This window comes from Coffea eugenioides, chromosome 10 (genome assembly GCF_003713205.1).
Source record: "Coffea eugenioides isolate CCC68of chromosome 10, Ceug_1.0, whole genome shotgun sequence".
Taxonomy (NCBI): Eukaryota; Viridiplantae; Streptophyta; class Magnoliopsida; order Gentianales; family Rubiaceae; genus Coffea; species Coffea eugenioides.
Window position 1 is genome coordinate 30,904,815 of NC_040044.1, and position 13,417 is coordinate 30,918,231.

A 13,417-nucleotide genomic window follows, 5' to 3' on the forward strand; every position below is an offset into this window, starting at 1 on the left:
TAACCTATCCAAACAAAAATTGTGATTTACCAGATATAGGCAATTAGGTTCTATGCATTGATATTTGCATGCTTTCTATCATTGAATGGTCACCTAAAATGTATCAAAGTGATAAAAAAGTTGTACAAAAGCAAGGTTTCTTTACATTAAAAAATGATCTTATAGTTCCACATGCTAAAGCAATTTCATGTAAGACCTTGTTGAATATTTTGTTCATCAATTATTATGCTGATTAGAAGCATTTCTTTTCATTTTTTTTATAATAATACTTTTAGTCCTTATCTTTAAAATTTCAGGCTTCTAGAGACTATTAACTTGAGAAATGTAATTCCATTTTATAATTATACTTCTCCTAGATCTAAAGGTAATGTTTATGACGCTTCTTCTATTCAAATTCCTTGTATAAATATTTTGTTATATTTGTCTACTTGTGATTTTGTGACATGCAATGAAGAATCTTTGGAATTTGTATTTTGAGAATTTAGAAACAAGTTCTTAATGGTGATAGAATTATTACTTTTTCAAGTGAATTAAATGTTGTGTAGGAAGATTGTGATTTTTTTTTTTGGGAATTAATTGGTCTTTTTGGATGTTTTGAAGTCACAAAATATTGTTTCTCTATTCTTATGATCAATCTTGATACTTGCCATCTCATTTGATCATTTGGTAGTTTACAGATTTTCTTGAATCAAAATTGTTTTCCTAATTTGAGTTCTTTTCACTTTTGTAGATGCCTTCATGAAATGAAAAAAAAAAAAAAGATGCCTTCATGCAAACTTCTTATTGTTTAAAGAAATATTAAAATTGTTTGTGATGCATCAATTTGTTTCATATTAACTATCTCTTACGAGAGCCACTAAACAAATTTTATCCTTCGAAGCATATGCATTGTTGATGGCAATCATGTTGTCTTTTAGCACAAATGACTGGAAAGCAAAGTATCATACAAATTAAAGGTAACAAATAAAGACAAGTATTATTAAAAGAAATGAAACGATTAAATATCATTCTAAAATAGGTGTTAAGAAGAAAAAAGAATTGAATGAATTGTTTGTCAATAAAAAAAAAATGGTAATTCATAATATCAGTTTTGATTACTTTCTTTTGGTTAATCTTTTTCCTACAATATTATAGGTAAAAGTAAGACAATATTTAGTACGATCAAACACATGCAACGCATGTGCACTTTACTAGTTGCTCATATATGGGTAACAATAATTTGATCAAATCACAAGGTTTGTTTAGTAATTTAGTCAAATCTCAAGAGAGGTAAATATAATTAACCCTTATCTTTAACGTTCCTATCCCAGTATTATGGCCCCATTTGGCAAGTGAGTTTTTTAAGTGTTTGTCTAAAACTTTACTGTAACTTAGTGTAGAAGTTGTAAAAAAAATTTTTGAAGTATGTAAATTTTTTAATATTTTGAAGTGTATAGTTTAAAAACTTTGAGAAGTTTTTTTGAGGTTACTGTAACTAAAGTTGTTAAAAAACTTGTAGCAGACAAATTTGGCCAAAAACTTGATTGCCAAACAAGGCCTATATTTCGCACCAGAGCATCAACAATTGAGTAATTAAACAAGGAAAAAAATTATTTTGATGGTCAAACCACCAAGATATGGATATTTTTGTTAAGTGTCATCTTTTTCTTTACATTATTAAAATTTTCCTTTTTCTTGTGGTAACTATACCATATGCATACATACATAGTCACATATCTGTAACTCAAAATGACTGCTTAAATAAAAGAACGTACAAAGAAAAATTACATTATTGGCTAACCAAATCTGGAACACTTCTTAACTTTTCTGTTTAGCTATACCAGAAACAATACTTACATTGAACTCTTTTCTCGCCAACATGGTTAAAGGTTCGAATCTATGCACCTTTTGACTCGCAATTTCCATCCTTGTTCAAAAGTCCCAAAGCTTAATCCTTTAAAGAAGCCTTTGTGCATCACAGTCTTCATATATACTTTGCTTTGTTAAAAAGCAATGAAGACACGGCAGGGCAACCTTCATTTTCTATGTAGACGGTCTATATAACAAAGCAAGAATTACTTGCGATGTCTCCCAAAAGGCATTCTTTTCGTCACATGCCAATACGCCAAATACGTGCAAGTTTGCTTCTATCTATATATGCAAACAAGTTTCGTGCATATATTTTTCATCCAATAAACAACAGATTAAGAGACAAATTTAGGGACAAATCTACCATTTCAAATTTCGAGACTTCAAGAAAAATATGTCATTGAGTCCTCCAGGCGGAAGAGACAATGGTAGGAGAAACGATCAATTATATTGGTGTTACCAGTGTCATCAACGAGTCAGGGTTGCCTCCGATAATCCATCTGACATCGTCTGTCCTCAATGTTTCGGCCAAGTTCTTGTTGAAATAGACATGGCCAGGCCTGTTCATGATTTCACTGCATTTGATCCCTCCCCAGAAGCTCGATGGGCCGAAGTACTCTCAATAATGTTCCATCCTCTACTTAGAACCCGAAATGTTCGATTCCGGGGGAGAGAGAACAGATTCCCTGATGGAGAACTTGTCAATATTCCAAGACAGAGAGATCGTGGCAGTCGAGGCTGGTTTTGGCAGAGAAGGCGTGGTGGGGTATTGCGTGATAATGAGAATGATGATTGGGGACCTGAGAGTGGCATCCTAGCCCGGCCTCGAACCTTGTTTATTCTCAGGCCAGTAGGGCCTTCCCCAACTCGACAGGATCATGGAGAAGAAGCTGGATTATTCCCCACAGGAATTGATCCAAGAAACTATTTCCTCGGTCCAGGACTTGAACAACTGATTGAACAACTGACTCAAAACGATCGGCCTGGCCCTCCACCACTGCCTGACTCAGTTATTGATTCGATTCCAACGGTAAAACTAACATCATCCCATTTGATCAATGAGTCAGAATGCCCTGTTTGCAAGGAGAAGTTCGATATTGGTGATGAAGCCAGAGAGCTGCCCTGCAACCATATTTACCATTCTGATTGCATTGTACCTTGGTTACGGCTTCATAATTCTTGTCCAGTTTGCCGGCATGGGCTGCCTGTGCCGAGTGATCAGAGCAGACTTGCAGAAAATGATCAAGAGTCTGAGGCTCATGACTCTCCTAATGGAAGAGGAAGCAGCAGGAGCCAGCGGTGCCTGAGGTTGAGGCAGCAGTTGGCTTCAATTTGGCCCTTCCGATCAATACATCGAAACATTCATCGACAAAACGATGAAAGTAGTTCGTCACAAGGAGGTCAGCATTGAACAGTTAAGCTTTATCTTCAAGCCATGCATGTTTAGATTTCATTGTTATCTAAAGAGGTCATCATTGAACCACTTGGCAAAGAAGACAAGAAATGCAAATACCTTCCATCACAGTAGCCTACACTGGCCATGGAATCCCTTCTTTTGTGAATCGGACAAGTACAAAGTCAAGCTTGACCAATAGATGCAGGCAATAATTTCAACAAATAATTGCACACATTGAAATCTTTGTGTGTTCATTAACAAATAGGAAGTGCACAATCATTCTTAAATATGTAGACATGAATGAATAAATAAAATGTACACCTGAGATTTAAGTGGATATCTAGTTTTTCAGCCATTGATTTTTTACATTTTTCTTTTCGCACTGTATATTTTATGAACCAATAATTAGTTCTATTCATAATCCACTTCGCTTAACCTCTCTTTCCCTTTTACTACAACTTTTTGACTAGGTTCCAACTAATCTTTCTACTGTTGTGATCTTCTACCTTAACCAAATGACAAAAAAAATGTAACAGAGTAGAACTTTTACCCGGACACCAAAAAAAAAAATAAAAAATCATTGAGTTCCTCGTACTACTTTTTTGTTTTCTAGGAAGTCCTGTTCTTCACTACTTTAACCAATTGGTAAGTTTAACACATTCACTCCTAGAAAATGTGACACTTTTGTCAGCTTTTCTACAATAATTTGAAGGTTTCCTTGGAGTTCTAGTTCACCACTTTCGCCTAATTGCTTTGCACAATAAAACCCAAATCGTTTTGGGTACGTTCGGTTTTTGGGCCTGACTTGAGTACATATGTGTTTGATGATGGCCTGACTTGAGTACATTGTCTTTTAAGGTCCAATAAAGCAATTATAGTGCACGCCCAGTATTTCTTGTAAGCTCAACCATTTTGAAGCCTACTTCATGTCCACCCAAAATCATTTAAGCCTAAAAATGATTAAACACTGGTCAAATTCGACAACGTTTACTATGATCAACTCCAGCCCAAATGGCATATGTAGTGACAAACAAAAAGGCTTGCTTTTTTTTTTTGGTGGTTATTCATTGAATCATTGTCTATGTTTTTTTTTTTCCAAAATATTTTAGTGGTCTAGTAAAAGAAAATCAAACAAAAAAGGAAGAAGCTACTTTGTGAAAGTTTATGAAGCATGATGACAAAATGATAATCTTTTAAAGGGCAATGGTTAATAATGCTTTTAGTCTTAGAAAGAGTGTTTGATTTTGACCATGATAATAAAAGAGCATTGAAAAACCATATTCCCATAATTCTTACTCTTTTGAGTGCATTCTCATGATATTGTCAGGTTTTCTTTTCGTTGTGAGAGACATCCTCTCATACAAGGGGAGGTTTGGCCTAGAAATCTACTGCATGTTTTATTAATGGGAAACAAAATTTTTGAAATAGGAAAATATTAGTAGCACTTCACTTTTTGTTAATCATACTCTCATCATTTGTTTTGTCAAATAGTCTAATACATAAAAACTATATGATAAAAATAATAGTGAGAGTATGATTAACAAAAAGTGAATGCGATTAACATTTTCCTTTATTAATTTAGTTAATCTTGACAACTGATTCTATCGACTTGTTTCAGGAGCAGCTCAGTCACGGCGCCACTCTTGCTACATTCTTTAGATCAAATTCCAGTTGATTTTTATCCTCTTGGTGTTTACCTTGAAACACATGAGTTCTTCTTTCTACTCCACTATTATTATTGAAATAAAGAAAAGGGAAAGAAACAAATCTCTATGATTTTCCTACAGGACTTAATTAATACGAGCGTCGTTCACGATAATGATTAATGTTGATTTGAGCGACCAATTGCGTGCAGTATTGACTACTTTAGGTGGTAAGGATGTTAACTTGGGTCGAGTACTGCAAGGTGGAACCAGATTACTTGAAAAAGAACTTCTCACTTGAAATGCTACATGGGAATGTTATTTAGGAAAAATTGTTCAAAATATCGTTATATTTCATCAAATGAAATTTTTTCATCCTTTACTTTTAAAATGATAACTTTACGTCTTTGACAAATTCAAATTAGCAAATTTTGATCTCAATCTAAGTTTTCAATCATTTTTTAGTCTAAAATCATTACTTGACCCACATGCAATCATTTTTTATCCACAAAAATGTCATCTCTCACCTTTTTAATGGCAAAAAATTAATATAGATTGAGTCAAATCTCACTTTTTTGGGAAAAAATGAATATAATTCGGATCAGATCCAACTTTTTTATCGGTAAAAATAAATATGGATCGGGTCACTTGTTTAACTATAAATGAAAACTAACCTTTTTTTCTCCTAAAGCAATGACCATGTGTAGGTTACCTGATGAATTCAGGGTAAAAGTGATAAAAAAAACCTAGATTGAAATTAAATTTTATTGACCGATCTTGTAAGAGATGTAAAATTATCATTTTAAAAGTAAGGGATGAAAAAATTCATTTAATTTAATGAAACTGAAAAATTTTCCCTATTATTTATCAGTCATTCTGGGCATACCCGTTACCCATATGCCATGTTCTTAAATAGGACATTTTCCATTCTGGACATAATCAAGTGACCCCATTTTATTCATATTGACATAGAAATATGGCTTGACCCTTTCTTTCCTTTCTTGTTCTTTATTCGATGGTCAGAAAAGTATAAATGTGTCTACTTTTCAGTTAGTAGCTATGGATCTACAATAATCATTAGGCATTGGTCTGATAGTCAGATTGAGCCCTCTAAAACTCTGCCGTGCACTAGGTTGGTCGGATGTTTAAACCCTATCTCATGCATCACACAAGAAGTATACAAGCCTATTTAGACTTTTCCCTCCTCCTAGAGTAGGAGGTTAGATAGTTGTTATTGTTGGCAAAAAAAAAGGAAAAAAAATATGGATCCTACATTTATTTTGTTTATTTATTTGCCCAAAAACATTGAACGTTGCTAATGGTATATATAAAGTCCACTGTTCTTCAGTAGTTCAGCAGAAAGACATGAGATAATTGAATTCCTGCATTAATTTCCCGATTTCCGACAACGTCTCATATATTCATAACGTAATATAAAAGGATTCTAGTAACATGACAGATGTGAGAATTTTGAAAGTTGCAAAGAAATATAATAACCACTGAACCCACCAAGTCCCTCTTTGTGCTGTAGATCGAGGGTTCAAACCTCACTTGTACTGAAAAATTTCAAACATAATGTCAGAATATTCAATTGATCTAGTTCAATTTGTACATCTAAGACTGACAAACAGAGTCCATCACATCCCTATTTTCTAAGTTTAATATGATAAACTAACGCAGAAATAGGAGATTAGATAGTAGAAGAACACAATAATTGCATTCAAATATGCAGAACTATGTGTATAGTTATCTGATCATATGTTTCGGTAACAATCACCACTCTCGACCTTCAACTATTATAATCATTGAGACAATTGAATTTTGCGTCCTTAAATGGTAACGGAAAAAAAAAAAAAAAAAAGCGAGCAATATGATGATAATTCAACTCCGAGTCCATACCGTAGCCCATAATAAAAAATGAGAACATAAACTGCTACGAAATTATAGTCCAACCAAGAGCAAGTACGGTTGCGAGTTCAACACCACTTCATTAATTAGCGTTCAGATTGACGACCAATTCTTTCAAGGGATAATTCTAGAAACCTCCCCTGAGGTTTTTGATAATTACAGAGATCTCCCCTTAAGTTTATTAAATTACACCTACCTCCCTTACTTTTACTGTATATAACAATATAGGCTCAAAAGGCTATTTTTTTCTCAAAAATCCTAAACTATACTTTTTGTACAAAAATTATTTTGCCAATTGCTTCTTCCATATTTCAACAAAATCCACTGTACTAGCAAATAGTCTAATTCCAAATTCTAAACCCAAGTAGTTCCATCATCATAGTCATAAAATTGCTTCTCCCAAAACACGCATTCAATTCTGAAGATTCATTCCATTCTTCAAAAATATTGTCACCATATAGTTCCAGGGAATGGTCAGACTTACAATCAACTATCCTTATGTTTGCATAATTTTCAACATATGATGCCATGGTTTGGTTCCATATAAGTGGCTTAACTCCTACTACATGAGCCATATTATGGCTATGAAGAAAATCTTTGGGGGAGATTTAGGCATGGATGGGATTAATCAAGCTTAAGAGCATGAAAGATGTCATTATGACTATGGAGATCTTCAAGAAATTCATTTGCCAAAAACCAAAATTCCATTTACAATTAATCAAACTCCAAACTTCAAATCCAATGCCCACACCTTCTCAAAACAAAATAATCTAGCTTACCGTTAAATCTCCAAACATGTTAATGTCTTAAATACAGAGAAGAAACTCTATCTCCATAGCGAAACCACAACCAACAATTGTTAAGCATAAAAAGAAATACAAATGTACTTATTAACATCTTAAAAAGTTTTTTGGATGGATGATAGACAAATTAGCAAATTTACCGATTTCAGTCACTCTTCCTCTTTTGGCCAATGATTGTATTATTTGTTCCATTATTATTATGTGCTTCTTTATCTCCTTTTAATTTGACCATGAAATCAGATTTTACTTCAACCATCAAATCTAATCGCTCAACTAAACTTGTGATTTGGCAATTCCAAAGAGAAGAAAGTAGGAATAGGAATATATAAGAGAGTTTGAAGGATCACTTGTGATACAATTAGCTGCAATTATAGACAATAGTTGGTGGTAATTTGAGAGCGAGTTATAGGAGGAAGGGGTTGATGGATGAAAATGAAGTGATAGTAAGTGAGAAATAATCGTCGTTGGTTGTAACTTGTAAATAGGATAGTCGAAGAAGTCATGTTTCTTTTTCTTTATTTTAATCTCATTTCATTATACCATGAATTATTTGTTAAGTGAAGGTCACTATAGTCATTTTATTGTAATAAGGGAGGTCAGTGTAATTTGTAAAAATTGAGGGGAGTCGAGTGAAATTATCATAAACCTCAGGGGAGGTTTGTGAAATTATCCCTTCTTTCAATTCTGATACTATTTTAGTCTTGCAATCAAATTAAGTGGCAAAAGACTTTTTACTTTCAAAGAATTCATGACAAGGTAATCCTAAGATGTTGACACCATGGCTAGAGCCATGTTACGGTCAGGATGGGCAACTACACACTTTGAACTATTAAAAAACTAGAAATTTGACTAGTAAAATTTTGGAATTTTTTTAAAGTTTGTCTTATATTTGCATTTCCTTAAATTTTCAAAACTACCTTTACCCTCTATATTGCCTCACTAATTTTTCTTAAATACCTTCACTTACCTTTGTCCTATTGAAAATTTCAACACCACCATAACAAATAGAGTCTATATGAAGATCATTTAATTTAGCTTCAATGACAACCAAATATTTATTTTGTCTGCATTCTTCATAAAATTGCATTTGTCAAAGAAATTGCACGCTCTAATGTCTAGGTCTTGGCTCCGCTACTACATGACTGATAGCCCTCAGGCCCCTATCCTTTCTTTAAGAAGTAGGGGTCTTCCTTGAACAGAGACCATTATGAGTACTTGGATTCATCAATTCGGCATAATTCTGCATTTGTTTTGAGGAAAATTGGCTAAAGTGCCACAATTTTTTCTTACAATGGCATAATGATTTCTTTAGTTAAATTGAAGAAATTTTACTTCCATAATTCACGCAGAAAATTAATTAAAAAAAGTCTAATATCGTTAAATGCAATTTTTTTTTTGTATATTTCGAGGACAGCATCAAATTAAAAATCCTTGCCTTTTCATTCTAACCAAGTACTCCTACATAATTTAAACGTAGTTTTGTCAGCCAAAAATATTTTCAAACCGTTGAGGATTAAAGTGCTTCGTTCTCAAAGTTAGAGAGTACAAACGAGATTTCCATAATAGACATTTCACATTTCATCACTTTTTAGCCATAAACTTTTCTACCTTTTTTGTTTCTTTTTGAGTGCTGGTTGCATAGGTGTGTCCAAAACTAGAAATCAAACAAACCTATTTTCCTCCTTTTTGGTGAGAAAAAGGCATATAGAAACAAGTACTTCCAATTTTTTTAGTATACCAAAAAAAAAAAAATGGGGGAGAACAATTTAAATGAATATTTGAATTGCGTACATTGAACTTTAAGAACAGAGGACGTAGCACACGTTACAGAATTTTGTAGTATTATATATAATTAATTCAATATATGAGACAACTAACATGGGAAAGAGGAAGTTTTCCAATTTTCTCTTATTTCTAGTCTACATTCTTTGGTGAATTCACCTGATCTCCTAGTAAATTCCAAATTACACTAATAACAAATGAATTTTGGTCACTGTCAGTAATGTCTTCATGAAATAGACTGAAGATCATCCAACGAATGATAAAAAAAAAAAGAAGCAAATCAATTAATTTCTTGATGAATTTCCCAATTTCTTCTTCAGCAGAAGCTCCACAGATTGATATCACCTTCTTCATAGACATCTTCAATCATCATCATAGGATCAAAGAATACACCATTAACCATATCCGTGTACTTTGGTGAATCAAAGGTGTACCACTGGCCAGCAGCAGCATTCATGGTCATAGGCATTACTGCTTCATCCAAAAGATTTGCAGGTGGCAGTGATACTGATGCAGATATATCTTCTTCTTCAATGATATAAGGAGGATGATCAGGTGGTGAAGATGACAGCGAAGGTGTCGGCGATGAGGCTGATTCTGAGGCTGAGTATGATGATGTAGAGGGCTGAGATGGTGAGTCTGGTGATTCAGGGTCGGTTGCAGTGGCCGTTGTGGTGGTGGAAACTGTTGCGGCTGCAGCGGCCGCTACCCTTTGGATGGACTTAGGGGACATGATTAGGCTTTCAGGGAAGCGTAGGGAATATGAGGAGATTGGGAAGTTGAGATTGGCTGAGGAGCCTTTGAGGCATAAAAGTGCAGCATCATAGGCTCTTGCGGCTGCTTCTGCAGTAGAGTAAGAGCCTAACCAGATTCTTGTTTTCTGATTTGGTGCTCTAATCTCTGAAACCCACGATCCCCAACTTCTCATCCTCACACCCTTGTACTTCTTCTTGCAAGATGACTTGGATTTTGATGATGAAGATGAAGATGATGATGATGATGATGAAGGGATTGGCTTGGTTGGCTTGGCTGGTTCTGATTGGATCTTGTGCTCAGTCTTCACCATTTTTCAAGAATGTAATCAAAAGAATTAATGCTAGATTGATCAATGAAGAGTAAGCAAAGGTTACTCAATGCTAGATTGATTGATCAGTGAGAATGAATAGGGGAAGAAAAAAAAATCAAGAATCAATGAATTTTTTGTGCTTTGTGAGTGCAGTTTTCTTTTCTTGGCTGATGTTGCTTTTGTGTTGAGTATCTGAAAAGGAAAATGTGGTGAGGAAGTGATGATGAAGGAAAGGAAGATGTAAAAGTGTATTTATAGAGCAAGATTTGGTCTTTGAAATGAAGTGAGCAGATACCTTTAGTCAAGAAATAGTAATGTCAACATGCAGGATGTAACATCAAATGGGTGCCAGATATTTCCCAGTTTTCAATTGAATAGAAAATTTTGTTTCAGTCTCTTACCTCATTCAGAAAATGACCAATTTGTCCTAACCTTAGTCATGAGCCGCAACTAGCAAGCAGTAGTATTGATGTAGTTCTTCTAGGGTAGTCTGAATTGACTGGCTTCAATGCTCTTTCCTCTTGCTTCTTGATTGTGTACGAAAATACAATTGGGAAACAGGATGTAACTAGAAGGTATTTGTATTAAAATTGCTATCCATATCAATAATAAACGTTTTCCCAAAAAAAAAAAAAAGAAAATCAATAGCTAAAGCTTATTTCTTTGAGGCTATATCTTGTAATTGATTATCAGAATGAAGTTTACATCATTTAATAGCTTTTATTGTGTTGAACATTGAAAATTTTTATAAGATTCAACGTTAAATAGTGCCAATTAATTACAGTCTACATATTTATGAAGATTGAAGGTAATTGGGAAAAAAATGAGACGATTGAAGAAGCAATACGATTTTGACATTTTTTTGGGACATTTTAACAAAGTTTTTTTAGCTATCCACATAAAGTGCCTGAGTCCAGAAACTTTTTTTGAAGGAAGATTTCTCCTCCTCTCATTACTTTCGCGTACAATTTGGTAGTCAAATGCGCTTCGAGGGATACAGTTAGGTTTGGAAAGGTCATACACAGATGTTATTTCCAAAGCAGAAAATGACTGTCAACGCTGTTTGTTTTCCAGCGCCTAAACCATGTAGAACTTACCGTGATATTTCCAGAACAACCGCAGTAAATTAGTACACATTCGAGAATAGCTCGGGTCATTGATTATTACACATGTTACCATTACGTATGAATTATTCTTTAGTTTGTTGATGTATTTATTACACATGTTACCATTACGTCATGGTCAATTTTATACATAGTTTAAGCAAAATAAAATTTGATTAAAATGAGTTGGAAGAAGTATAAAGTTTGTGCCCAATTTCTTCAAAAAAAAATTTTTTTTGTGCCTAATACATTATCATTACTTAATAATCACTTTTAGTATTTACATGTATGCGCTAAATTCTGAAATATGGTACAACAATCTTTTTTATTTTTTTAGCAATACTCGTATACAGGGAAGGGATGCTATTCATATATTTTATCCATTAAATTATCTCCTACGACAATCATACATAAGTATATATTAATAATAAAAAAAGCACGCTTCATTTACCAAAGAACAAATGAAGAAAATGGATAAAAGAAAAACCTATTGGTGCATGCTTGGGCACTCTTTGTTCACTCAATTCACCAGATCAGCAATTGGGGTTTCATTGTCAAAATAATACTAACTAATATTAAGATTTTTCTGACTTAGAAAACAAGTCATTACCAAGAAAGTGACACCAAAAACATTAAAGAAACCACTATACGAAATGGACAAGTATAAGATTTTAGTATAGAGCTTTAGTTTTAGATGGGCAACCGAGTCATTTGGCCACATGGGCTTCAAGAAAGTTTAGTTTGAAACAACAACACATGTTTTGGTGTTTATCTTTGCCTATCAATCTTGTTTTAATACAAATAATTAAAACAGCGCAATAATGCATCCAAGAGACTGGAAAGACAGATAGAGAAACATAGGATTCTGTTCTGAGCAGCTTCGCGGATTTTGCAGGTTAGGGAAAAAATAATTAAGTAGAAGAGATGCTTCTTATGCATATTGCCTTGATTTGGCAGTTTTTGAGGTTTTTTTTTTTTGTGTTTCCAAAATGGTAACCTAAGATAGCTCTTGACATGTAATCTACCTTATTATCATAAACAAATGTTCCTTCATACCTCTTGTTTTGTGTTAGTTTGATATTGAGTTCCAGAAAAAAAAAAAAAAAAAGTTGGAACTGAAAAGAAATGCTGGAATTCGCTAAGATTTTTATGCATTAAAATTAAATTGTTATAACAGGTAGTAAATTCGACTGAAATTAGAGATAAAAGAATTTATCACACTTTTTAGTATTTTCTTAAGGATTATGTCTGTAGAACTTTAGACAAATCAGAGACACAAATGAATTAACTAGAATCAGAAAAATTAAATTCCATATATCATGAGTTGCATTATGGGCACAGCACACTTTTGTTTACCTCCCTTCTGATATGAACAACCTCAGTCCCCTTTAGTACCCTAAACTAGAAACTTATTGAGCATGTTAGAACTTATGGATACAAGAAAATCCAGTTTTCATCCTGAAATTCTAGAATAAATACATTCATTAGCTTATAGAATTATGCTTCCAATTTATTGTTTAAAGATTTCATACTATACCACATGTATCACGTCTAATTCTAATAATTAAGGTTGAAACTTTATGTATTAAAAGTTCTGAATTCTTAATGGCTTCTTAAATTCGATTCCTCATCTGTTGAAAAAAATTAAAAAAAAAAAAAACACAAAACACAAAATCGAGGACGCGCAAGGATCAGAGTACAGAAGTGCTAAAATTGGCTTTACAGACAATACAGCTAATGCTTCTCTGTCTCGCAGCCTCAGAAAAACGCGTAAAAGACCTCATTCGTGCATGGCCCTATATTTCCTTATCTGAATCCCTTTCTTTCTTTTCCCTTTCGCTTTCAAAAATCTCAAACAAACAGAGCAA

At 33.6% G+C, this 13,417-nt stretch overlaps 2 protein-coding genes across 2 annotated transcripts; one reads left to right on the forward strand and one right to left on the reverse strand.

Moving 5' to 3' along the window:
• Positions 1–2,242: 2,242 nt before the first annotated feature.
• On the forward strand, positions 2,243–4,949 carry LOC113750650 (probable E3 ubiquitin-protein ligase RHC1A). Its single transcript, XM_027294604.1, has 2 exons — positions 2,243–3,248; positions 4,863–4,949. Exons 1-2 carry the CDS (start codon positions 2,243–2,245, stop codon positions 4,901–4,903), a joined length of 1,047 nt encoding a protein of 348 aa, XP_027150405.1. The 3' UTR covers positions 4,904–4,949.
• Positions 4,950–9,477: 4,528 nt separating this feature from the next.
• LOC113750041 (ethylene-responsive transcription factor ERF014-like) lies at positions 9,478–10,649 on the reverse strand. The gene has a single exon (XM_027293957.1). It carries the CDS (start codon positions 10,444–10,446, stop codon positions 9,697–9,699), a length of 750 nt encoding a protein of 249 aa, XP_027149758.1. The 5' UTR covers positions 10,447–10,649; the 3' UTR covers positions 9,478–9,696.
• Between the last annotated feature and the right edge of the window lie 2,768 nt (positions 10,650–13,417).

What these genes read in the sequence shown, in the direction of transcription:
- LOC113750650 (XM_027294604.1), top strand. Translation starts at nt 2,243, where the DNA reads ATGTCATTGAGTCCTCCAGGCGGAAGAGACAATGGTAGGAGAAACGAT. An exon ending in AAGTAGTTCGTCACAAGGAG is followed by an intron (nt 3,249 to 4,862) that starts GTCAGCATTGAA and finishes GACTTGTTTCAG; the next exon opens with GAGCAGCTCAGTCACGGCGC.
- LOC113750041 (XM_027293957.1), bottom strand. Translation starts at nt 10,446, where the DNA reads ATGGTGAAGACTGAGCACAAGATCCAATCAGAACCAGCCAAGCCAACC.